The sequence below is a fragment of the Acanthopagrus latus genome, chromosome 1, assembly GCF_904848185.1.
Source record: "Acanthopagrus latus isolate v.2019 chromosome 1, fAcaLat1.1, whole genome shotgun sequence".
Taxonomy (NCBI): Eukaryota; Metazoa; Chordata; class Actinopteri; order Spariformes; family Sparidae; genus Acanthopagrus; species Acanthopagrus latus.
The window spans coordinates 8771499-8798148 of NC_051039.1; the positions used below are offsets into that span (position 1 = coordinate 8771499).

The 26650-nt window shown below is 41.1% G+C and overlaps 3 protein-coding genes across 4 annotated transcripts; 1 reads left to right on the forward strand and 2 right to left on the reverse strand.

Moving 5' to 3' along the window:
* Window positions 1–485: 485 nt before the first annotated feature.
* On the reverse strand, window positions 486–5849 carry lap3 (leucine aminopeptidase 3). Its single transcript, XM_037116557.1, has 13 exons — window positions 5623–5849; window positions 4928–5043; window positions 4252–4306; window positions 4063–4168; window positions 3815–3974; window positions 3560–3724; window positions 3288–3446; window positions 3047–3171; window positions 2871–2959; window positions 2674–2776; window positions 1491–1570; window positions 1283–1395; window positions 486–1001 (listed from the first exon to the last, which is right to left on the reverse strand). Exons 1-13 carry the CDS (start codon window positions 5719–5721, stop codon window positions 815–817), a joined length of 1557 nt encoding a protein of 518 aa, XP_036972452.1. The 5' UTR covers window positions 5722–5849; the 3' UTR covers window positions 486–814.
* A 474-nt stretch (window positions 5850–6323) lies between these two features.
* On the reverse strand, window positions 6324–12357 carry clrn2 (clarin 2). The gene is made up of 4 exons (XM_037100321.1): window positions 12295–12357; window positions 8606–9227; window positions 7476–7655; window positions 6324–7342 (listed from the first exon to the last, which is right to left on the reverse strand). Exons 2-4 carry the CDS (start codon window positions 8856–8858, stop codon window positions 7074–7076), a joined length of 702 nt encoding a protein of 233 aa, XP_036956216.1. The 5' UTR covers window positions 8859–9227; window positions 12295–12357; the 3' UTR covers window positions 6324–7073.
* Window positions 12358–12388: 31 nt separating this feature from the next.
* Window positions 12389–25417, forward strand: tapt1b (transmembrane anterior posterior transformation 1b). Of its 2 annotated transcripts, XM_037100308.1 has the most exons (15): window positions 12389–12405; window positions 14088–14291; window positions 16690–16820; window positions 16931–17049; window positions 17782–17944; window positions 18045–18180; window positions 18603–18700; window positions 18846–18915; window positions 19097–19177; window positions 19279–19388; window positions 21167–21226; window positions 21323–21391; window positions 21501–21577; window positions 21691–21863; window positions 22790–25417. In XM_037100308.1, exons 2-15 carry the CDS (start codon window positions 14114–14116, stop codon window positions 23038–23040), a joined length of 1716 nt encoding a protein of 571 aa, XP_036956203.1. In that variant the 5' UTR covers window positions 12389–12405; window positions 14088–14113; the 3' UTR covers window positions 23041–25417. The 2 variants fall into 2 exon arrangements, with proteins under 2 accessions (XP_036956203.1, XP_036956193.1); XM_037100298.1 differs by lacking the exon at window positions 12389–12405 and having other exon boundaries at window positions 13805–14291.
* Window positions 25418–26650: the final 1233 nt, after the last annotated feature.

The window sequence follows — 26650 nt, forward strand, 5'->3', positions numbered from 1 at the left end:
TTCATACGCAACTGTATGAAAGCAATATTTGAGGAATCATTGCAATAAAAACCTGTTTTTGGATGATATACCAAATCACAAGTCATGCAGGGACTCAGCAGGATTTTGTTTTAAGGGTTCACGGGAAACTTGATCGCAAATAATGGTGTGCTTCAAACTTTGTGGCAACAGATTGGGGAGGTGCCCAAACCTATGACAATCCCCACCTGCACAATGAGTGGTAAATAAAGAAAATGTTTTTAGTGTTTTGGTGTGGATGCACGAGAGTTATGAGCCAGGACATATCACACAACATCATGTGTCCAACTTAATCAATGCTCTTGTGGCTGAGAGAGTCTCTGCAGCCAGGTTCTGAGATATAACGGTAGGCTTTCTCAGAAGACTAGATACTGTAGTGTGTTTGCATATCCACATACTTTTCATCAATTACAGTAGATCCATGTTGTGTCAACATTGGAGCAATACGGAAACAACTGTCACACACATCTTTAAAATCTTAAGAGTTTATTTATACAACATATAAATTATGTGAACTATGTAATTACTACAGAGTCTTTTTAGCTGAAATCACAACAGTGTGGCAGGACACCAAAGTTGTAACATTGTGTTCAGACAAAAACTCCACAGTCAGATTTGTTTAGAAAACACAGCTAAGGATCACTGCCAAGATTCTCATAATAGTGTTTGAGTACTAGGACTTCTAAACATGGCCATCAGCTCGGTCTCTCTATGTTTTGAGACCACTGTCGTATCCCGCATGAGAAGAGGCTCGCAGTCCGAGAGTCTCGTTAAGTCCGATCTGATATCCAGTCACTCAGCCATCGTGGGCCAGTCCAGCAGCAAACTCCACCAGCGTACGTGTTGGTCTTCCAGACATGCCTTTTCTCAGGTAGGGAACTTCATCTTTGTTACTCATCACGCCAGCGATGTCCAGATGGGCCCAATGAGGAGCTGTGACAAACTCTCTGAGGAATGCAGCTGCTGTGCATGCACCGCCAGAACTAGAGAGACCATCAACAGACACAACAGTCAGTTTCAGGTAAATAAACGTGGGTAATAAACACTCCTGTGGCTCAGGCCAACATGCTGTCATCAGGCTAGAATTATCCCATTTCTATCCGTCTTGACACTGATCAAGCCAACTGTCGATACTCTGCATTTCAACGGGTCTGGACTGAAGGACCTGGACCTGCTGCTCTGACAGTTCCAGATAAATAAATCACTTCATGTCACTGTGTTGCTCTCATGACTGAGGTAGGTGCTGCAGGCATTAGGTACGTACCGGCTGTATTTGCCGATGTTGTTGAGGTCGGCCAGCTGGCAGTCAGTCACCTGTCTGGTGTAGTGCTGGAACAGAGGCATCCGCCACACTCTGTCACCTGTCACAACACTAGCCTACACACACACACACACACACACACACACACACACACTAGTCAACACAGGAGCTGAGACACTGAGATGCTGTGAGTGTGCTTGCTGTGCAGTACCTTGTGCAGCTGCTCCCAGAGCCAGTCAGAGTTTGTAAACACTCCAGTCGCCGCTGAGCCAAGAGCGACATCCATCGCACCTTGGAGACAGAAGAAGCCACATTTCAATATTTACTGATTATATTTGCATATCTTTCATTTAAATCATGCAGAAGGTGGATTTAACACCTGGTGCTCGGTTTGTGTTCACACCGACTTATTACCGACAAGTTAATAGACATAAAATATGAACCAGTATTTACAGACAGCTAATTTTAGTACACAGTTTTTTTGGCCATCATCCTGCATCATTAATTCTAGATGGAACCACACAGGAAAAATCAAACTCCCTGACTCAAGTGTCGTCTTCTCTGATGTCACAAAATTATTTTTGCCTCTACGGACAAGTTGAAACGGGATGAAAAAGACGCTTCTTGTACCGTAAATACAGGGGTTGAAGATACTACGGGGATACACGACCACACAACACATCTTTTAAGGTTATTTGTTGAGCATTTATGGTGAAGATATAGACAGAGAGTAAGGAAAGAGAGTAAGGTCTGACATGCATCAGATGCGTCTGGTGAGAGAGACACTGCGATGTACACTTGTTACCATGGTTACTTATCATGGATTTCTACACAATTATGGAGCAGCAACAATTACTCAATCACAGTGAAATCAATCCCCAATGATTTTGTTTATCAATTATCAGTTTCAGGTGTTGTTTAAGCAAAAATGTCAAACATTTGCTAGTTCCAGCTTCTAAAATATAAAAATGTGCTGCTTCTCTTTGTCTTTTTTTACTCTTTGAATTTGGATGGCTGATTAGACAAAAGAAGCAATTTGAAGATGTCAGTGTGGCTTCTGGGAAATTGTGATAAGCACTTTCCACAATATTTGGTATGTTAGTGACTAAATACAGTCATTAATACAATAGTTAAATAAAATAACCGGAAGATTAATCGATAAAGAAAATGGTTAGTTACAGCCCTGCATAGTTCTATAGCTCACTTCCTTGACAGCGTCATCCTTGAAACTGAGCTTTTTAGGCGGTCTCAGTCTGACCGGTTTGCAACCAAATGAGCAAATACACCAGTTTGTTTGAATCAACAAACTGAGGTCATAACCGGTCTCATAACATGATGTAAACATGATTAACTATAAAGGTGTTGTTGGTCACCGCTGCATCTGTGTATCCCACCTGTTAGCGTAGCAACATTGACGATGGCTCTGGGGTTGAAGGTGTGTCCGTAACAGAGAGCGTCAGCGAGAACCAGTCGGCCCTCTGCATCTGTATTATCAACCTGCACACAAGAATAACAGTATAACCTGTTCATCTGTGGTTGCACACATCACACTGAGGTAACTGTATGAAACTTCCATCTTGGGTCCACCCACCTGGATTGTTTTTCCATTCTTGGCTCTGACAACATCACCTGGTTTAGTAGCTTTTCCACTGGGCATGTTCTCACACAAGGGAGCCAGACCTGATAAATGTGTATATGCACAGAGATTCAGGTTTTTCATGGACTCAGGATTTGAATGAAGGAGGATTCGCACTGTCAAAAGCTCACCGATAATGTTGACGGGCAGCTTGAGAGCTGCTGCTGTGACGATGGAGGCGCACACGGTGGCAGCTCCACCCATATCAGCTCTCATCGCATCCATAGAGGGAGACGGCTTCAGGGAAATACCACCACTACCGACAAACAGAGAGAGGGAACAAGTGGCGAAACAAGCTGAGATCATACGTGTTCAGCAGGCTGATAATCTTCTCGTAGTAATGACACAGGATCATGTATAATTATGGTTTACCTGTCAAAGGTGATGCCCTTGCCCACTAGGAGCAGCGGGGCCTGTTTGCTGTCAGGAGAGCCGTTGTAATGGAGCTCCAGGAAGACAGGCGGCTCCTCTGAACCTCTAGACACGCTGAGAAACGCCCCCATCTGTTGCTCCTCAATCCAAGACTGAGATCTACAAAAAACACATGGATTATCAGACAAAAACTCTCGATAATACAACAAACACTGTGCTTCACAACACACCACAGTCCCAGTAAACATTCTGATGATGAATAAAGCACAAACCTTTTATTTATGGTGACTCGTTCAGCATGTGGCCCTAGTTTCTCCTCAATGGTGTTGGCAAAAACAGTAGGGGTGATGTGATTGGCTGGAGCCTCCATGAGTAGGCGTGCCAGGTTTTGGCCTTCTGCATACGCAACTCCTCTCTCCCAACTGGCCGAGTCAGCACTACAAACAAAACCACACGTATTTAAATTAAAGCGACGCTGCATACATCTGTTAACCGAGCAGTAACGTAGAATCCAGCTGTTGGTCTACCTTCCATGGAGCTGCGTGGTCACTTTGGTCTTCTTCTTTGATTTGAGCTGGTCGTAGTGAAACAAACCCAGAGCTGCACCTTCTGCCGCTGACTGGGCGTCCCCGCAGGCATCCACTTCCACGTGGTTCACCTCCAGGTCCTGAAGTAACCTGCAGCCGGCTGTATGCACAAAACACACAGATATCAGCCCAGTGCTAACTCCAGAATAACCTCCATGTAACCAGCTCTGAGATGAGCCGAGTCTTACCTGACACTGCCTGTCTGATGTTCTCCTTGCTGGTGTCCCAGTTCTCTTTCCCACACACGCCTGCATTGTTCTTACCCAGCCCGACGACCGCTACACATGGGAAGTCCTGGAGAACAAACAAGGAAGAGTTGGCAACTTTGATGTCGTCAAGAGAGACTTCTTACTTCTTCTAATATCACACTTTGTTACCTTGTGGATGCCATAAAATATTCTGCTTTTGCCTTGTTTGAGAGCCGGTCCAGAGCTGGAAAGTAAAAACACAAAACTAATTTATTAAGCAATTGTGCAACATGTTAGTCCGACACACAGCTTTAGGGTGGTGTCCATTAGGAATTCTGTATGTTTCACAGTTTATACCAGCATTTAGGATTAACCAATCGTATTTTTTTCTCTCCTACTAGAAAATGAGCTGTGTAATATTGGGTTGTCTTGCTGCTAAACAGAAGACAAGAACTTTTTGTTTTAGCTCAAACAGTTGGATAGAAGAGTTTGTAGAGTTAATAAGGGTGGAGCGAGCTTCCATTCTACTGTTGAACATTGATCCTAGACTAGAGGGATTACGGGACAGAATAAGGTTGTATTTGAACTCCACACTGGATTAAATATAACTGCATATCTCATAAATCAATGGGAATAGACAGAAAAAATAAGAAAAATAAACAGCTTTTACGGATGCCTAGCCCAACTCACCACCCTATATGTTAAATGGGTATATACACTGCGTATGTAAAGCATGTTTAACTGTGATCTATGTTCACTGTTCAATAAATCTGAAAAACCAAAAATGTTTATTACAGCAGCATTGTATAAGAATGTCCAGCAGCATAAACTGGTGGGCTTGAGTGTTTATTGGTCACAGACTCACATCTTCAGCAGTTCAGAGAGTTTCCCAGACAGAGTTTGATCAAAACCTGCAGCAGCTTCTGTCAGATGAAGGCCGTCCTCCTCTCCCTCCTTCTCAAACACTCCCAGCACCAGACCCTGCACACACACACACACACACACACACACACACATCAACAGACAAGGTTATTACTTGTGAATTTCTTTTTCTTCATGCTGATTTGATCAGTGAAAACTATGATAAAAAAAAAAAAAAATACCAAACTGATTTTAATGGCTTTTTTCTGACCCCCAATAGCTTCAATGTCATGTGACCCAGTGACTCTAAATCAGTGCATTAGTTTGGTTTTGCATTGGTTTTGACTTAATGGGTCAATTAAGCTATCGAAAAGAAATGCAGAATTTTTATAATACATCATATATAAAATAGAAGAAGCATTAAAATCCAATAGAAAATACATGTGTCCAATTCAACATTAGTTTCATCAGTTCAGCCTCCAGAGCAACCTGAGGCTCTGGGAGACAAGCTAACCGCCCTCCTGCTGCCAACACCGGGTGGAACTGAGTAAGAGACGCCGCTGGGAGTCTCTGAACTGAATGTCTGTCCAGTATCCAGCCCAAAACTAACTTCACTTCGCTGCGACATTCTGTGTGTGAGAATCACTGATGTAACTGTCAGCTAATGTTGACAGCGACATGCTAACGTTAGCCTCTTACCTTTCTGTCGCTCAGGTGAGTCTGTGAGGCACAAAACGACCTGCGCTGGTTCGTCCGCACCGCCGTCTGCGCAGCTCTCCTCAGAAGAAGCATTGTCATCTGTTCTGCATATATATATAAACCCCAAACGAACTACTAGCTCGGAGTTTTAGAGGTCGCATGCATGTGCAGAGGGAGGCAGACCGTCGCGTTTTTCATACGTCACCGACGGGCGACCAAGATGGGGCGTTGTCGCCACCTGGCGGCATGAGCGTTGAACTGCAGCACGAGCCATCAGTTCACCATCCGCCAGCTATACTATCTGTGTGTAAAACGAGCTCCACCTTTACCAGCTGCAACATTAAAGTAATCTACACATTAATGCAACAATCATTGTATTACAGATACATCACTGTCGGGCACTTTAAGAATATTTTGATGCTAATTATTCTGTAAAATTATGAATGGAGTATTTTTACTTGCAACATCGTATTGCAACACTGTGGTATTGCTGCTTTTACTCAAGTAAAGAAATATCTGATCAGTCTTCCACCACTGCATTTGACGTAACCAATGACTTACAAAAATAACCATCTAATAATAATCATAATCTACTGTGAACAGCAAAGGCATTCATGTGTTGTTTATACAACAATTTTAAGCTTGCAAATGTTTCTATTTTACTGACATATTAAAAAAAAAATCCTCACTTGGTTGAGAACTCATATTTGCAGCTCAAGTTTATTAGGACAGGAAGGGTCTTAAACAAGACAATAACATGAAAAGAAGGAAAAGCTTTCACCTTCTTCTGAAGTCATGCAGACAACTCAACAGTTTGACATACCACAAAAGCCCTTTAATAATTGCCAAAGTCAGTCTACAAAATTATTATTATTATGAACTTTATGACAGCTTACTTCTTCAGGTAATGAATGTAAAAGAAAAGTCAAAGAATAATTATTTAGTCTCTTTCTGTTTATGGGAGATCATATAGACCATTTAAGTATGAAGGCTTTACTCAGCGAACCATAAAGAGAAAAAGAGATCCATTGATGACATTCTTTACATGTAATGAATAAAATTAAGTATTTACATTTTGCAGCTATGGACAGAATATTTACAGCACAAGACATCTAGAATGTGAAGGTTAAAGATCAGCTACTCAAAGATATGGAGAAACTTAATGAAGATGAGCTGTTTGTGCATTAATTCATCAAACAGAGTGAGAGGAGCTTATCTTGGTCGCAGGGCCATCAGTCAAGGCAGCTTTTGAAACAAGCAAACCACCTTCTAGTCAACACTTTTATACGATCATCACAGACAAATAAACATTTAATAACACCTGTAAATAATTTGTCAAGTGAGAATTTAGATAAAAATCCATCATGAGGCCATAAGGAGCCTAAATGTCTCATGGTGGGAAGGAGTTCTGGCACAGTGCTGCGAAACAACAGCACTCCTTGTTTGGTCCTTCAGTAGAGCAGGTCCAGAGAAGAGATGGTGGGCTCTTCGGGTTTCTTAATCTCCGGTTTGGGCAGTTTGATCCGGCTCATGGCGACGACTCCACAGACGGCAAAGTGAGTCGCAATGCTGCCAACACCCAGCCAGAAAGACCAGTCCAGGCTGTCGTCCAGGACGGCGAGCACAAAGAGGCTCTCGCGATAGTTGGCCACCCGCTCGCTCATGCTGTGGTGCCTCACGGCCGCCAGGAAGCACAGCAGGGCCAGGGCGCCGAAAAGAGCTGGACGCAGAGAGGGGGCACAAGTCAGGGAAGGAGACTAGAGAGGTAAAGTGATGCTAGGAAGTGTCAGGAAAGGGAAATAAAGACATAAACACTCTAAAAAATCTGAGGGGAAATTTTTTTAAGGCCTCACCAGCAATGAAGTTCCACAGGTAGAGTCCTTTGTGCCCTTTGATGCTCTGGTACGGGACCTTGCGTGCATTGTAAATGCAGAAGGAGAGACTGACCAACGCGAAGCCCACGGCCACCAGCAGGAAGAGGATCACCATCACGTGAAGGCCGCCGTTCAATGTCCGCACAAGCTTCGGGAAAACTGGACAGACAGACAGAGAAACACGGACAAATAAAAGGCGCTTCATCAGCCTCGTGAGCTGGTTTGTAATGAGTCAAGAGGAGATTCTACGTGTGATACTAGTGTCAGTAACGCAAACTCAGAAATATTTATTTTTTTCATAGCAAAAATAACCAGCTTTTCTCAGAGGAAAATAAGGTCCAAAGAACACTGTCTGAAGCTAGAAAGGTGGCAGGGTCCGCCACCTATAAACAAAGTATAACAGTATGAGATTGTATTGACCTTTAAGGTCGGTTTGTTACCTACCACAATCTCATACCTCATTTTCCTCTGAGAACAATTGGTTATCTTTGCTATTCAGTTTATTCAGTCATGAAAACAATTAAGTTTATTAAGATCTCTCTCTTCTGATTAAAAAACCTTCCCCAAAACCACATAGTGCACCTTTAAGTCTTACTTTGAGTGCCTATATGGTGTTTATATTCAGCAAAATTTGCCAGAAAACTATGTAAAAGACAGATGACAGATATACATAATGAACAGAAAGTATTGCAAGAAACAGGTGTGTATTACTTGGCAGATAACTCCTTGCAATACAGTTTTCTCATAGGTCATATTAATTAAAAAAACACTGCCTGACAGTATCATAAGTTGACTATTTATATTATGAAATATTACGTTTGATCAAATTGACATTTTCTACATGACTTGTGCAAAATCCAGCCTGGTATATGGTATTCATGGAAACTTTTCGAGTTGTTTTGTCCTTTTAAAGACATTTTTTCTGCCTCTGGCTCCACTGGGAACCAGAGCTGACGATAACAGCCATGTTGATCTGACTTCATGTGGATGTTGACAAATAGATCAGGGAGAGTATTGCTGTAGATGAAATACAAGCTACTAATAAAATGTGTTTATCAAACATGACTGGCCACAGAGCCACAGAGCCACAGAGCTGTGTTGGACCTTACTGTGTATCTTGGAGCGCCTCCTCCCCAGCCCGCACTTCTTGGTCTTCCCTCCCTGGAACAAGCCGTAGTAAAGGTCCCCGATGAACTGCTCCAGCTCCGGGTGCGACGCGTTCACTATCTCCGCCCCGGTTTTGCACAGGATCCGCCCGGTGACCCACCGCTCCGTGGACAGGGCCACGACCAGGAGCGCCACGGAGCCGACGCACAGCACCGAGGCCGCCGAGAACGTTATCCGTTTCCACAGAGAAGGCATCTTACGAGCCCATGGTGCCCCGAGGAAGGTAACACGACGCCGGGCAGCAGCAGCGACGAGCCCTCGGCGGTCACCATGAGTTCATCATATAGTCCGGGAAAGAAAAAAACATAAGCATTATGGTGAAGAATTTCTCTCGCGGTGAGGATGTGTGTGAGTCAGAGCGGAGGAGAAACCCGAATCTACGGCGGTCAAAGGGATCTCTTACCGGGGGGAAACTCTATCCCTGCCCCGTCCTCCCGGTCCCTGCTGCCTCCCTCTCTCCCTCTCTCTCCTCTTTATCCAGGAGGGGTGAATTAACCTTTGCAGCTTGGCCTTTTCAGCCAGGAAATGTGACATGACTGGTGACATTAAAGGTGGCTGCTGCAGCTATAAAGGCATATCAGCACAGTTAATGGTGTGAGACTTGACAGCCGTGGTCCACTGTAACACACACCGTAAAGGTCAGGGGGGAGCTTTAACCACAGGAGGACCAGTTAGTGCAGAAAGCTGCACAGTCCTGCAGCTCTCTCATCTGGCTGCTCTTGCACGCTCCATTTGTTCATTACAGTAAATCACTCAGATTCAAATGCAGCTTGCCTTGCACACATGTACATTAAAATAAGAATTAAATAAAATACAGTTTTTGAATTCAGTGAAATATGGGAATCTAAACTAAATTGAGGATGATAAAAGATAGTTTGATCATCAATTAATGCAATTTTGATTTTTTTAAAATGAAATAAGTAAATGTGTTTAAATAGTCTACAGAGAATTTAAAAGACGAATCAGATAAGCTGGTAGAACGAACATACAAAATTCAAAAACATGTCCCAAAGAAGATAAAATAAGCTACCTGTTGCTTTCTGGGGGATTTTTTCATTGCTTTTGCCCTATCCATATTGGTTATATTGCTTTTCTATTGCTTTAAAAAAAAATTTTTTACATATATATAAATATATAAATATAAATATAAATATAAATATATATAAATATAAATATAAATATAAATATATATATATATATGTACAGTATTTGCCAAATGTACACATAATATCTGTACATGTGTAGTTATCAAACACTTATTACAAAGATAGGTGACAGTAGCAGGATGACAGGCGCCTCCTGCTTTAGGCTACAGCCCGCTTCACCAATCAGAACATGACTGACCAATAATTATATTAATATTGAAAACAAATAATCACAACAATATCAATAACAAATCATCAGCATCATGACAACTGATGTTTTTTTTTTGTGATAAAATGCTATAAATAGGATCCACAACTGCGACCAATCACAGGTCGAAATTTAAAAAGTGCACGTTCTGTGGATCCCTCATGAGAATTCTTTTTAGGCCAACTCTGCCAAACGGAGGCCGATAATTAGAAAAGTAGAGCAATTTAAAATGTGAAAACTGTGTGGTGACGGAGCATTGGGTGTGACTGTGTGCCAGGCATAAAAATTAGCTAAATAAATAAAATGGCACCACGAGTGATAGGACGACGACGCCACAGGCCTATAAATACGCGTGGAACATCTTAGTACTTTCGGAGTGAAATGATTCTGCGGGCCTGTGTCACGCACACCCTTCCCCCCAGTTGTGTGACGCGTGTCTGACGACACAGTGTCTCTCTGGGGGTGGATGCGCAAATCCCGTATAACAGGTACGCCTGTACATAACAACCGAAGAGGCGGAAGTACTCTACGGGTACAGGCTGCCTGCGGAGGCCGGTGTCATGCGCATAGCATGCCGGCTCTGGCTGACAGCCGGACACTTAGAGTGCTGTTGACACGCAGTTGATCACTCCCGTCTGAGCGGTCCTTAATTGTACCAATCAGATGACACAACCTTTTTTCAATTGTTTACTGTTAAGACTTATATGAGAATTTTTTTTTTGAAGACTTTGACAAAATGAGAAAAAAATAATCTATTTCAACATTTTAGATTGACTCAGCAGCGATCAAATCAATATGAAAATAGTATGAAAATTGTATTTTATTATTTTTTTTTTATTTATTTATTTTTTTTTTAATTTTTTTTATTTTGCTTTCTTCCACATCCTGACTTTGAAATAATGCTAAACCACTGAGGTGAACAGGAGCACAGGTCTCGCTCTAAAAGACCCTGTTGTGTTCACTTTATGTGTAAACGGTTCAGATGGGCAGATATCTTTTTTGGTGGGGACATAAGAAAAAATGAAGCATCTGGAGGGAGCAGGCAACGCCAGATCTTCCGCCCCTGAAATTAGAGCATGCAGGCAAGTACCTTATACATGTAGCAGGTGGACATAATTGTGCTGTTTAATAGTGGAGTCAGTGGCTCTGTGTTCTGTCATCTCCCAGTTCCCCATGTACGCTAGGCACGTTTGAGACACAGGCACTAAGAGCTCATGGGCTGACCCCCCTTTTTTCACAAGCCGGAACCGTCATCCGCCATGGCCGAGGGGTTTCCGATCCGAGTAACTACGAATCTCCCCAGTGCGCATGCGCACAACCGTTGAGAACCAATGATTATAAGTTCGAGACCAGGCAGGGACCAGTTCGTTTCTGAACACTTGCCGTGTCTGTGCACTGTAACTGCTATGTAACTATAGTAACACTTTAACCGTGTTGTATGAATTACCAAAACATGAAACTTAAAATAAGTAGCAGTCTGGTTATGTTGAGGAGACTCAGGTGGTCCTTTGCAGGGTAGTGGGCGGTGAAATAACGTAAATACTTCTGCAAGACATAAACGATCCGCCTATTTCCGCACACGCGAGCCGTTATCTCCCATGGCCGAGCGGTTAAAACACGTGTGAGCTTGTATATCTTAAGTGCGCATGCGCTCAACCGTTGAGAATCTGATGTTGTGAGTTCGCGTCCAGCATGGGCCGGTCCGTCTCTGACCGCAGTGACTGCGCTGTAACTACAGAGACACTCCGCTGAAAGGCTGTTTCTCAAAACCTGAAACTAGAGTAGTTAGCAGATTTAATCCACTAAATAGAGTCAAGTGGTCCTTTGGAGTGCAGTAGGGTAGCTAATTTTGGATTTTGGTTCGTTTTCATAGGCGTAGAGTTACGTATGGACCTTATGGACATGTCATATAATCTCAAACATGGCTGAAATGTCCACACTAATATTAAAACAAAAACTCTCGCCAAAATGTAACCTCGGCTTTTAATGTGAAGATACCCCAGTCAAAACCGTCGTGTAAACGCATAATTACGACGAAAGAGGCACTTTTAAGATTTATGTATTTTCGTTTTCGGGTCAAACTCATTTTCAATGGGAGTGCTACCTGCACTTTTTCAGTAGCATCAAAATCGCTATTTTTAAAACACTAAGAAGGCTCGACACAACGTGAAACTTCACTCATAGTATCACCAGGGTCTCTACATATGAACTCCAGCACTGATAACATTAATTGTGTACACAGAGTGTACTAAAAAAAGAAGATTTTTGAACAACTCACGTTAGCAGCTGCTTGCTCTGCTAGCCGCCGTCCTGCTAGTGGAGAAGTGTCGATTTCTGAATGCGACATAACATGGAGGACAGTTCAGGGAGAGGCAAGATGGAGTTACAGGTGAGACCTCAACACAGGCTATAACACTGTAATGTAATTTAAACGCACATTTGTTCTTACACACAACATAAAATGTGTAATTATTAACTTTATAAATGTGATGTTGCCTGCCTGCATATTTTCACATGCAGTCATAGAGAGTGGTTAATTATATAATGTGGTCTACTTCTAAGGAAACTGGTCCAGCTGTAAAATGTCCAGCGGTTGTTAATCTATGTATAGCCTAATGCAAAGTTTAATGGAGTGGTTTGCACTATAATATAATGTAATGCAGTATGTCAGAAATCGTTATTACACAGCCTCCTCGTCTGTCACTAATGGCATTACACTAGGTATACAATTTTTCTCCCCTGGCAGCAGTGCATGGTGGTGATGCGGGGTGACTGGCTGTATCCCCACCAGTGTCAAAGTCAAATCTACACCCTTGCCTATGCTAAAAAAAAAAAAAAAGATGCCCTCTTACGTGTCCCTGTGGTGGATAAAAAGGTGGTACAGTTCCCTTCCAGTGGAGAAAACAATGTGTTGCTATACACAAGGCCCCTGCATACAGATATGCAGTATGTGATTCAGATGGGGTATTAGGAGGGATGCCTTCCCCTCTGCATGCAGCTGGTTCCCATTTAATTTTTTGTGCCCCCGCCTCTGGACCAGCTCAAAAGTAATTAACCTTTATTTGGAGCTAAACACATCCAAGACGAAGGAAATGGGGTGTAACAGAGTGGAGAACAGGGAGCCCAGCTGTGCATTTTTGCCCCCAGTCCTCCAAGCAGGTTACACCAGCCATGCATCACGGAGCCGCGGGGCAAAAATGAGCTGTGGGCTGAAACCCCACCATCTGCACATCATGTACAGTATGTACTGTTCCTTAGTGCACACCTAACACATGGCAGACTGCATGGAACTTTAATAAGTAGTCCTGCTGTTTGCAAGTTAGTTTGGTGCAATTTGGTTCAACATGTTTGATTAAAAGAACACACCATGCAACAGTTTCAGATTCAGCATACTTTAATTGCCATGCCCATCTGCAATGCAGGCTCATGAAATAAAAGACAAAAATGCAGGATCCATGTTTAATTCACAATTTTATTGTGATTGGGCAGTGCATATTACCAAAAACGAATTGCGACAGAGCAAAAGGAATAATAAGATATGCAAACACTTTTTATATGAAGTTTTAGAAAGATCAAGAGAAATATTTAAATTATGGTACACAGCAGAGAAGAAAAACATTGTCGGCAGCTTTTATTATAGACCTAAGGACAATGCGAGATATGATTAAAATCATTACACTGTAGGACTAATTTCACAAGCATAATCATGAACAATAAATGAATACAGAATATAAGTAGAAAAAGCAGTAAGAACAATATAAACAGTATAGATAAGAAATAAATACTCCAAATATATTTACAAAATTGCACATTGGCGAAAATATTTACAGCATTATTTTTAAAGCTTATTCTGAAATACAATGTGTTTGTTCAGTTTATTTCACATTGTTTTTGTCGATAAAAATGTTTAAGGGTTAAACAAGAAATGAATCCGTCACTAATATTGAATCAATCAACTAAACGAAGAGTAGAATGTGCTCACTAGGCTCTTTGGTGACATCTGCCGGCGACTCGTTGTAACGACAGTGCGTAATGACGTCAGATCATGTGACTCAGTTGTCAGTCTCCCAGGCAGCAGATGAGACCGTTTGGCGAAGATGGCGGAGTCGCTGTCGTCAGGTCTGGGAGAGGAGAAAGAGAAGGAGAAGGAGGACAGTGAGAGAGACAAGAAGGGTGTCCAAACGGAGAGGAGCAAGGGGAAGGACGGACTCACCGAGACGTTGAGGTTTAGCGACAAAAATGGCGGCAGTAAAGGCAAGAAACGCAACCTGTCAGGTGAGAGCTAGCAGCCACAGAGCCAGGTTTGACAGCGCTAGCTAGCTGCTGCTGCTGCTGAAGTGATTGTTTTTAATTTACGGGCCACGGTGCTTTTCTGTTATGTAACTGCGTCACAGCATTTCATTTGTGGTTTTCTGTGGATGTAACGCTGCACGAACACGCAGTTTGCAGTTTCTATCTGCTAGTTTGTATGTCACGTTAACCAGCTAGAATCAACACAGCTGCTGGTGGTTTAACGCTGAGCTGAAGAAAAGTAACGGTTGGTGGGTGATTCATGGTACATGCATTCACGGTATAACTGGTGTTAGCAATCCCAATTGCACAGCTGGTTGCAAACGTGCAGGAGTCTAAACAGGCCGGTTTGGTTTTTTATGTCAAAGTAAGACGTGCCTTGCCTTTGCACAGGCGCACTCCGGGGTGCGGAGTGAGTACATACTGTCCGGCCAAAAAAAAGTATGATGATCGCTCATGTCCACAATTTTGTACTTCTTGTCTGTTTTGTCATGATTTAGAATAGGCTTCCTAACTGCGATTGAAGGAAACTCGCAATTATTTAGCAATGCATGTTAAAGAAGACTGATCACAATATACGATATTCACAACAAACGTTTTTGACGTGGTATTGTAGGAAAAGCACAGGTGTTGCAAATAACATCAACAATGGCTCTATTATATTTAGGTGTAAAAGTAAGCAATGCCAGTTAGCCAGCGACTGAAGCAGCTAAATGAAATTCAGTGATAATCAGTTCAATATTTACACTGGTGCTTATCTGGATTTGACCTTCTCCAAATTTATAAAGACCTGTCATTGTGCATTTGTTGCCTGGTACTCATCTTTCAATCTCCAAGGCTCTTATGTAATACTGTGGTCCCGGAATATTTTCTTCAGGGCCCCCCTTCTCTAGATAACAACATTTTAAAACCACCTCATCCACACATGCACTCAATAACACATACAAGCAAACTCTAAAATAATTCATTTATCATCTTTATGTTCAACTTGTCTGTAATTATTACAGAACTGTCACGTCACTGTGTCATCTCACTGAAAACATTATACATAGACACATCACCTTAACAGTGGAAGTGTTAAAAGTGCAACATGCATCATCTCTACAGTTTACTGTCTAAAATCATTCATTGCATTCAACGGATTTTCTCGAAATTGCCTCTCTGCACATAAAATGGGAACCCCCTGGGAGAAAAAAGAATCCTGAACGATTTCTCTGTGAGAAATACACTTCTTGTCCTTTTGTGTGGGCTTGCTTTGTGCAGCAGATTTTGTTCAATTCACATGCCACTAGTAGCTCAGTTACAGTGAACACTTCGGCCTTTGTCTTGATTTAGACTACATCAAAACAACCTATCTCACATAGGTAGGATGTGCCAAAATCTTAGATAGAAAGCGATTCATTTTCCCCTTTGTCCTTCCACAGGCTTTTAATCATGGCCTTTGATGTGTCACGTTAATTCCCACAAGTAGACAATGCGTGAACAGCAAAATATAGGGTTTCCATGAAAGGATTTTCAAGGATTTTTTATAAGGCTATTGTATTTGCCTCTATATGGGGAATTTAATGCATACCAAGTACAGAGGTATCAAATTTAAAATGCATTCACTGCCTGTTGTATAGTTGTGTTTATACTGCAATAACACAATCCTACAGCACACTAGGACCAGTGTGCCTTGGCTGACCATTTGTAAATCACAGCCAGACTAATAAATTGACTGTGGCATATAGAATGGGTGCAATACTTCTTTATGGGGACGCTTAATGTTGCAGAATACAATCATATTTTAGACAACAGTGTGCTTCTGACTTTGTGGCAACAATTCTAGGAAGGTCCTTTCCTGTTTAAACCAAACATTGCCCCTGTGCACGAAGCAGAGTCCATAAAAAATTGGTTTTCCAAGTTTGATGTGGTTGAACTTAAATGCCCTGCACATCCAACACCTGAAATGAACTTCAGCCCTATTGCTGAGCCAGGCCTTATCAGCCAACGTCAGTTCTTGACCTCACCAGTTCAGTTGGGACTGAACAGGAAGGACTGTAATAGCAACAGACACATGGTTTTAGACTGGGATGTTCAAAAATCCTATTTTTAAAATGTGTTGTCTGTTATCAGCTGAGGACTCCTCTTTGTTTGCAGTGGAAAAGCAGGCACCTACTGTGAATTAAGTCATCAAAGCTATCTAGGATTACAGTTTTTTTTTTTATCACTAAGGTGTATGTGTGTGTGTGTGTGTGTGTGTGTGTGTAAGTAAAAGCTAAAGATATCATTGGCAGGGGATGTCCCCCTAGATTATAACAAAGCATATGTTTTTTTTAAGGTAAAAGGCTGTGATGACTTTGTTTAGATTTAATGCTTTGTCACTGTCCTTCTTCGACTCTAGATCTTTCTCTGGTCAGATTTATAACTACTGAGCTCACCAGAGGCTACTTCCTGGAGCACAATGAGGCCAAATACACCGAGCGCAGAGAGAGGGTCTACACCTGCCTCCGCATCCCCAAGGAGCTCGAGAAGGTAAACGCACAAACAAGCAAGCAAACAATCACTGTAAGAAATGTTTTAAAGTCACAAAGGAATAAATAACCTCATTCTCTGTGTCATTCTCTCTCATTCTCTCTCTTCAGCTGATGACTTTCGGCTTCTTCCTTTGTCTGGATGCATTTCTCTATGTGTTCACCCTGCTGCCGCTCAGGGTGATTCTGGCCCTTTTACGGCTCATCACGTTGCCTTGCTGTGGCCTCAGGTATGGTATATGTTTTGGTTAACTGATCATTGGCTGTGTGGATTATAAATGTTTAACTAACAATTAAAAGATTTCCCTATTTTATTTCTACATTTTTAATAAGCCTCAAAACACTCTGCTCTGATACAGTTTTAACAACAAAGAATGTTTGTTAGATTAATAGAAACCTGTATTTATTACAGAGCTCTAAAGTTGCTAGACCCGGAGGTGACAATTTTCTTGTTTTGTTTGACCAACAGTACAAAGATATTTAGTTAAACATAATGTAAGATAAGGAAAAGCAGTAAATTCTAACATGTGAGAAACCAGAATCATCAAATGTTTGGCATTTTAGCTACATAAAATTCAAAAAGTTGCAGATTAATTCTCTGTTGATTGAGTTACTGTCTGGATGATTTAGCTTAAAAGGAAATTGTACCCTCTCTCACTGTGTAACATCTGTACCGCCTAACACTGACAATAATTGTTTGTTGTAATAGAAAATCAGTTGACAGTAGTTCAGGTAATTGATTGAGTCAAAGTTGTTCATCGGTTGTTGCATAGTGATTTTGTCATAACTTCACACGGCTCTGCCAACATTTGTAAACAGAAACAAACAGTGCAGCATTGTTCTGAGCCACTAGAGGGCAGCAGAGATCTGCCTTATTGAGACTAAATATATTATAATAACCTGTCCTGCTCAGTTCTTCTTTGTCTTCTTGTGACTTGTGTCGATTTGTGTGTGTGTTTAAGTGGCTCCCGCCTGCTCCAGCCAGCCCAGGTGTGTGACGTACTGAAAGGTTTCATTATGGTGCTGTGTTACTCCATGATGAGCTACGTGGATTACTCCATGATGTACCACCTGATCAGGGGACAGTCTGTCATCAAACTCTACATCATATACAACATGTTAGAGGTACGCTCAGATGACCAGCTGACACCCCCTAATGTTCATTAGTCTGATTGTACTGATAATTAAGTCAACCAATCATTCGCTTCTCCTGTTGTGTTGTCAGGTAGCAGACCGCCTCTTCTCATCATTTGGCCAGGACATCCTGGACGCTCTGTACTGGACAGCCACAGAACCAAAGGAGAAGAAGAGAGCGCACATAGGCGTGATTCCTCACTTCTTCATGGCTGTGCTCTACGTCTGTATCCTCACTGAGAAGGATGTGATTTTTATTAACAGTCTGTTTATTTTGCTGCTTTTGTGTGCCTCTGTACTTGAGTTCAGAAGAAACAGAGGTCAGAAATCACCCTCAGAGCTGAGACAATGAGTGGGGTGTGTTATTGTTTATTTATCTATTCTTTTAATCAAAGAAAGTTTTGACTGGTTTTGATGTCTTATGTGATGGGAAAACTGAATATCTTTAGATTTTGGACTGCAAGTCAGACCAGAAAAAAGCTATTTGAAGATGTGAACTTAGGCATTTGGAAATTGTGGGAGGTATTTTCCACATTTTTTTTTCTACATTTTATATAAAATTATGAGGCCATGAGGGGTTGTACATGGTAATTAACCCACAGCATGATATTCTGTAGTCCCTAGTATTTTTTCCTCAGCATGTCTCTAGTCCTCCATGCCATCCTCATCATGGTTCAGGCCACCACTCTCAACGTAGCCTTCAACTCCCACAACAAGTCCCTGCTCACCATCATGATGTCCAACAATGTGAGTGTAAAGCAGCCATACAGACTTAACTCAATTAAAAGAACATGCAGCAGGATTTCAGTTGTGAGATCTCTCTATATATATATATATATATATATATATATATATATATATTTCTATATTTAGATATTTATTTTTTTTACAGTTTGTGGAGATCAAAGGAAGCGTGTTCAAGAAGTTTGAGAAGAACAACCTTTTCCAGATGTCAAACAGCGGTAAGTGTTGAACCTAAACAGATAACATAATTCTGACAAATATGCACCACATAATCAGCGGTCTGTGGATATCGACTTCTGAACTTGGTGATTTAGTGCAAGGTATATTTTATGGAACCAAGCTCAGCCGCCGTGAGTACAAAGTAGGTTAATCCAGGATTGATTTGTTTGTTTCCCACAGACATAAAAGAGAGGTTCACCAACTACATCCTCCTGCTCATCGTCTGTCTGCGAAACATGGAGCAGTTCTCGTGGAACCCTGGTAACTGAACGCAGAGCTGCACTGAACTGTCACTGACCTTTTATTAGTAATATCATACTGAACATTGACACTAATCAGTTTTCTCATGTGTTTGATTTTAGACCATTTGTGGGTGCTGTTTCCTGATGTAGTCATGGTGATAGCCTCAGAGGTTGCAGTGGATGTCGTCAAGCATGCCTTCATCACCAAATTCAATGACATCAGTGCTGATGTGAGTCCTTTTTGCATGCAGCACACTTACAGTGTATTCATTAGGTGATAGTGCAGCAAGTTTCTGGACAAGAGCACAATTAAATATTACAAAATAATCCAACTGCCAGTCCTCTTACTATACGCACATCTAGACCCCCTCAATCACAGATGGACATTGTTCAGTCAGCTCCTTTTTTCACTTTTTTTTTTACATTCATGCAATTCCCAGACATGCCATGTAGTCCTAGTGGTCCAAGAGTACCACTAGTAGCTTTTCTAGTATATGAATTATATATATATATGTGGAGAATACCACAGGAATTTAAAAACAGAGTGACAGGACATGTTTTTATTTATCCATTGTTGTTGTTTTTATTTTACTTTATTTGTGACAGACACAATGCTGTGAAAATCAGTTCAATTCATTAAATGACTAAATGAATGAACAAGGAAAACAAGAAATAAAACATATTGGTTGCTATAGCAGAGTAACAACAAAGAAATATACAAGTAGAGAAAGATAAGTTTATAAATAACAATAAATGTCTAAATGATATTTTTGGCATAAATGTGTTGACAGCACATGGTAAGCAGTAATATTGTCAAAGATATGTTGACCATACAACAAATTCATAGAAATGGATTTTGTCACTCTTGTTTCTACCATTTGTTTTACTTATAATGCTCCAAGTTTTTGAAAGCACCGTTCCTGAAACAAACGACTAATGTCACCTTGGAAAAATATAAATAGGCTGCTAGCGGTTCATCATAGCAGAGGAAATCACAGGTATCCTGGTAACTGTCACTCTGATATTGAGGAAAACCCCAAAACATCATGATTCTCAGACAAGTTTTGGAGTTCCAAGGGTCGTCTAATTTTATCATGTGTATCATATCTGTGTGTTCAGATTTGAAGGAGTCTTCTTTGGCAGGGGCTGAATAGCTGCTAGTGATTTCTGATAATGACACTGATCAGTTTTGGATGAGTTCAGTGCACTGAGCTAACTACATCTGATAGATGCACTTGAAAGCTCAGGAACAAAGCCAGTATGTGGGTGTTGAGTGGTTGGTGTTGTTGTTATTATTATTATTATTAGTAGTAGTAGTAGTAGTGGTAGTAGTGGTAGTACTAGTATCTTGTTCATCTACTTTGTCAAAGGTGAATGAATATTTAAGCTCAACAGATTGGGTTGCCCTCACTTTTTCTCTCTATTCTGTCCAATTCGACTGACTTGCCTTTTTTTTGTTTTACACACTGGTGTTTCATTCCCTCTTTCCCATTGTCCCACATACTCACACCCGTTACACTGTATTATCAGAGGGAAACCATCAGTCAGCTAAGGCATTTTCTCTTCTTTCATCATGGCTTTGTTGGCGTCCCACCTCCTTACCTCACGTGTTCTCTTCCTCTCTGATTTTTTACTCAAGCAGTTATAGCTTTGGTTATGTAACGGAAACCAACTCCACAGGAGGGGATTAACCCCTTTATCTCCAATCTGTCAAAACTAATCACACAAACCTAACTCACACGTAGTTGGTGTTCAACACTTCTGTGTTCGTGCTCAACCAATTGAATCCATGTGTGCACATTTTTGCTCCATCAAAATTAATCTCCTGTCACTGCCTGTATTCTGTGCTTTTGCTTGACATGAACACACAACAAATAGGAAACGGATCAACTAATTATCAGCAGATTTAGTTTTTCATCATCATCATAATTTGGACGTCAGGGACTATTTATTTGTTTGATATTTTGATGTTTTTTCTTTGGTTGGCTAATGTTGTGTTATTTTTCAGGTGTACGGGGAATACAGAGCCAGCCTTGCATTTGACCTTGTCAGCAGTCGACAGAAAAATGTGAGTGACTTGAGTTCAAAATCAGCTCTGATTGTGGAAGAAGATTAATGTTGGTGGTTGATGCATCTTGACAAAATGTCCCTTATGTGTCTCCAGGCTTACACAGACTACAGTGACTCAGTGTCCAGAAGAATGGGCTTCATCCCTCTTCCTTTAGCTCTGCTGGTCAGTCACTTTTTATGATTGTTATTGATGTTGTGTATGTACTTCTGTTGACTCGATATACACTTTATCTGATCACATCTGATGATGTGTTTGTGTTTCTTGTTCCCAGTTGATCAGAGTGGTGACCAGCTCAGTGAAGATCCAGGGGTCGCTCTCCTTTATGTGTGTGCTCCTGTTTTACCTGGGGTAAGTGTCAAGTTCTCTTTTCCAAGTTTTGAACACTTATTTGCTGTGTTTCTTGGTGTTTGTAGTTTTTAATGTCATTTTAATGTTTTCTGTTCATGTGTGTTTGTGAGCAGGATGATCACTCTGAAGGTGCTCAACAGCATCGTTCTGCTGGGGACGTCCTGTGTGTTCGTCAAAGAGGCCAACATGGAGGAGAAGCTCTTCGACCCTCCACCTTCTGCTGTCTCCAGCCGTGTCAACTCCAGAGCTCACCGCACCAAACACGTTCACACTGCACCACAGCCAGGTATGCATCAGTTAATTGGTCTGTTCCTACATTTCGAAATGCACCATTCTATAAACCCTGTCCTCTTTAGTAACTGTTGCTAACGTCTTGTTCTCATGCTGTGTATGTTTATTTTACAATGATAACAGTGGCAGATTTCCTGCTTGGAGAAACAGCGAAGCCTTGTTTACAGACAGTGGTGGACAGAAGCAACCTTATTATTTCTTGTTGACTGAAATGACAACAGCAAGGCACTGTTTCCTCTCAGCAAGAGGGGCTTGGGTTCCCAGGGCTTTTTGTGTGGAGTTTGCGATATAAAATTGAAATATTACTCTTATTATTTTTGATAACACTCGTACTGGTGAATACAGTATTGTAGATAAGCAGATGTACATGGTATAATGACTGTCTGTTTTCATACCGTGGTGCACCTTGAACAGTATATCACTGCAACTGTAGATATAAGAGAGAAAAAAGATTTTGTTGTTACATAATTGTGTTTGCATAAATGCTATTACAGTTTATTTTAAATTTTGGCATTATCAAAGAAAAGGCTTTTATGATGAGGATTTAACAATCTGTTCATGTGTTTAACAAACACAAATCAATCTCAGAAACACTGGTTGGTGTTGCTGGAATTATTAACCTCCCCAAATATAACCAGACAAAGCCGCTGAAGTTACGCAGCAGATTCAGTAACGTTCAGGGCCAACTTTCAGTGGATGTGCCAGCCATGAATGGGGCTTTCTTTAACCTGTAATCTGTAACCCTACAAACTAATTTGATTAGGTAATGATGAGCCTCTTTGCCTTGGAAGTAATGCTCTGTTGCTACCCTCCTAACTATTTTAAGTTGGAGTATCACATCATTCAAAACCTATTGAACCTACAGCTGATTTCGTGTTCTTCTGCAGCATATAACAAACTCTACCATTCTCTTTCAAATAGAACCAACAACTGAGAAAGGAGGAATCCCAATGGCATCAGAAAATCCTCAGGTTGCCAACATGGCAGAGAGCTCCGCCCCCACACTCCCCAAGAGTGACTCAGACACATTCCTGACCACGCCAGACGAGGACGATGACAAAATAATCAATGCCAATACGGGACTGGAAGGGGACGGCCTTGAACACAGAACGCCCAAGAAAGATTTGCTGGAAATAGACCGCTTCACCATTTGTGGCAACCGAATAGACTGAACGCCATGTAGAGCAACGAGTCAGTGTCCTGACAAAACCGCGAGATTCAGGGATCAGACACGGGTCATGGAGCGTGCTCAGACCAGACGTATTTTTGTGCACCTGACCCCTGGAGTATTTATTTATTTATTACTGATAAAACCAGCCAAGGCATAAAGCTGTTACTACAAGCATCAGAGGCCGCTCCAGATGTTTACATCTGGTCCAGTTGGTGCTGCGTGAACCAGCTAGACCGCTTGCTGATGTTGACGATGGGGGAAAACTGGCACGCACAGCTGGAGTGGAGCAAGAAGAGAGAAACAAAATCTGCATATGTTAAAATTGTACAACGTGGGACGCTGTGTGATCATAAAGGACATGACAGCTGGACTGTGCGAGTATGTGTTCAAAAGCACAATGTACAGCGCAGAGTTGTTTTTAGAAAGAACAAAACTTGTCAATTTTTTGTACATTTTTTAATTTGAAAAGAGTGAAAAGTTCTAGTATTTGAAATGAAGTTTTTATGATGAATCTCTGATCTTTTTTTTTTTTCTAAAAAAAAATCGGCCATATCAAACAACAGGACGACTCGCAATCACACGAACACATAGATGAAATCTCAAATTCACTCTGCAGACACACACACCAACACGCATTTTAAAACCTTGTTAAAATTGAGTTCATAAGCCCAGATGTCCATGGCAGCAGTGACACTAACTTAACCTTTTAGACACAGATAAAAGTTTTAAGGTTTCAGTATCGTGCAGTTTGTGTTGTTATTGTTACTTTAAAGCACTGAGGTATAAGATGCTGACTGTTCGTGAAGGCACAGGTATTTATTTTGAAGTGGAGCCAGACAAGTTGTTGAGATATTTCAGTGATTTTTTTCCTTTTTCCAATAAACTTCACATGTACCGTCATCATTCAAGCACGTAGCCTACAGAAAATCATGTCTTGGTGTAACACCACTCTGTTGTAGGTCTCATTTTAAACTCGTGGTGTGTGACACTGGCATCAACTTAACATGTTTTCCAACTGGTTAGCATTACAATGACATGAAAAATAAGCAAGATTACATGTATGCAGGTAAAATGTTCAAGGATACCTGAAGGCTGAGACACAGCTGTGAGGGCTGAATTCCCCTTAAATAAGAAGAAGGAAGATTATATCAGCACTGTTATTACATGAAGGCATGGAACCTAGATGTTTTTATTTGCAAGATCTTTGCTTTGATCCACAAAGCTTCATGGCGTAGTTTGGTGTGGTTGGTTGGTTTTGATTATAGCAAGAATCTCTTCCTAAATACTTCTGTCTTTAAATGCTGTGATAGCTGAAGGCACTGTTGGACATAACATAGTGGATCATATAGCCCCAGCCCCAAGGTGTGCCTGTCATGCCAATACCGCATTTCGTCACATTTTAGACGGAGTGTTAAACATTTGGTTTTTCTAAGGATTACCTAATGATTTTGAAGAACCCAGAAGGTCTTTTAACATTAACATTTTAATAGATATTACTGTTCAGAGGACATTTCCAGAATCCTTAAAAACTCCTCTAACAATATGAGTGAACTGCACTGATTAACTGGATTAGTTGTCAACCATTATATTGATCTTGCGCTATTCTCATTATCGATATCGAGAAAAACACTCTGATTCAAGCTTCATAAATGTGAATTTGTTCTGGTTTCCTTGCTCCTCTATCACAGTAAACTGAATATTTTTGGGTTGTGGACACAACAAGACATTTGTGGACGTTATTTTAAACTCTGGTAAAATATCACTGTATGGTGAAAAATGTCCTTCAGCGCATCCCAGACAACTATACAATTAATTGACAGGTGTGTAGGATCAGAAACTTTGCTTTTATGTTAAAGGATCTACAGGGTTTTAAAAAAACAAAAAACAAAAGATGCTAATCTGAGCTGTGTAATGCATGAGAGAAGGGCCATCAATACAGCAAAATAAGCAGCTGCAGGAAGAATTAAGGGTGTAGAAGATACATCACGACGTCGTGTGTGATGTTAGGTTGTCGTGATTCTCCAAATCATCTCCAAATCGATTTGATTTCACTTTTGACTTTGATGTTTTGGTTTTCTTCTGTCATGCACCCGACAAGTAGGCAAAACTGGAGAGGATACAAGATGCTGGGAGAACAACTTGTCCGGCTTCGATCAATTTCCAATATAGAATTAAAATTGTGACACCCCCTGTGTTTGAGTGTGTGTGTGTGTGTGTGTGTGTGTGAGAGAGAGAGAGAGAATTTGTAGTGCATGGATAAAGCTCACTACCAAAATGCATACTATATGTATGACTCAGATACGTTGTTTTTATTATACATGTACATCCCATCTATGTAGACGTTTCTGGAGAATAAAACAAGATTTTTGTTTTGTAAATCTTTCTGGTGTGATGTGACTGTCTTACAAAGTTTGTGTGTGTGTAACAGTGGCGAATGTTTCACTGAAAGGAGTCACTGCGGGCTCTGTTCACAGGGCAAACACTGCACTCCACTGTTCCCCTTGAATGGACATTTAGAGGGGGAGTCTGTCATCACACACACACACACACACACACACACACTGGAGGGCCTCTTCTCAAAATCCAACTCTGATAAATTATCTCTGCTTCTGGTTACATGACTTGTGTTTTCCTAATTTACCTCAACTTCACATTTACATTTAAGCTGTCTCATGTCACATATGGTGAAAAGTGACTCTGAGCCATGTGAGGATGAAAAAAAAAGCAGACTCGCATATCAAAGACCTCAAAGCTGTTTTCTAACACTTGCACAACTTAACCAGGCTGTTACTGAACTTTGGGTTTTCCCCTTTTTCAACTCGAACCGTGCGTGCTTGCCAAAAATGTTCTAGCCTTGGACGCCTATCTGATCAACCTCAGAGCTAAAGGTCGACCGCTCGGTGACCACAGTGTAGAGTCAATGACCCTCCTCACATTCATCAACGGACCCACTGAGACTGTGCAGTTCAATTCTCTCGTAATCTGACACCATCATGCTGTCTGACCTCCACTGCTCAGGGGAGGAGTAAAAGTAAGGTTGACTGTTTATAAACTACAATTCCATGGACAATGTGGAAGCCAGGAATCCATTCATCCCTGGGCATTGTCTCTTGCCAAAGAAAATGTTTTTTTTGATCAATAATCTATATTCTTATGTGTTTTACTATCAAAATATCAAGCCTTAACTGTTGCCCTGGCAGCACCTGAGGGCCTGACTACCACCACAGTCCCACAAGGATTTTGTGCAATGGAAGCGTGTTCACCACTCCAGTAAATAGGATGAACATCGGTGGAAGCCTAGCTCCACCAAGAAGACACCAGAATCATACATTTTCATTAATGAAACGCCTAAAATTTCACTGTACTCAAAGACGCTTTGCAGAGTCGGAATTCTGAGAATTCATTATGATATAGAAGGCTAGATTTATGAAGTAGAAACAAATTAATAATTAGTGAAGAGTGAAAAAGATGAAAGTATGAAATAAAAAGGGCAACATTGTGAGAAATAAGTCATAATTATGATAAAACAAAACAAATCTGAGCTAAAAAAATACATATACACAGATACAAATAATCATCTTATCATTTGTCTAATAGAAAGACAGACAGAC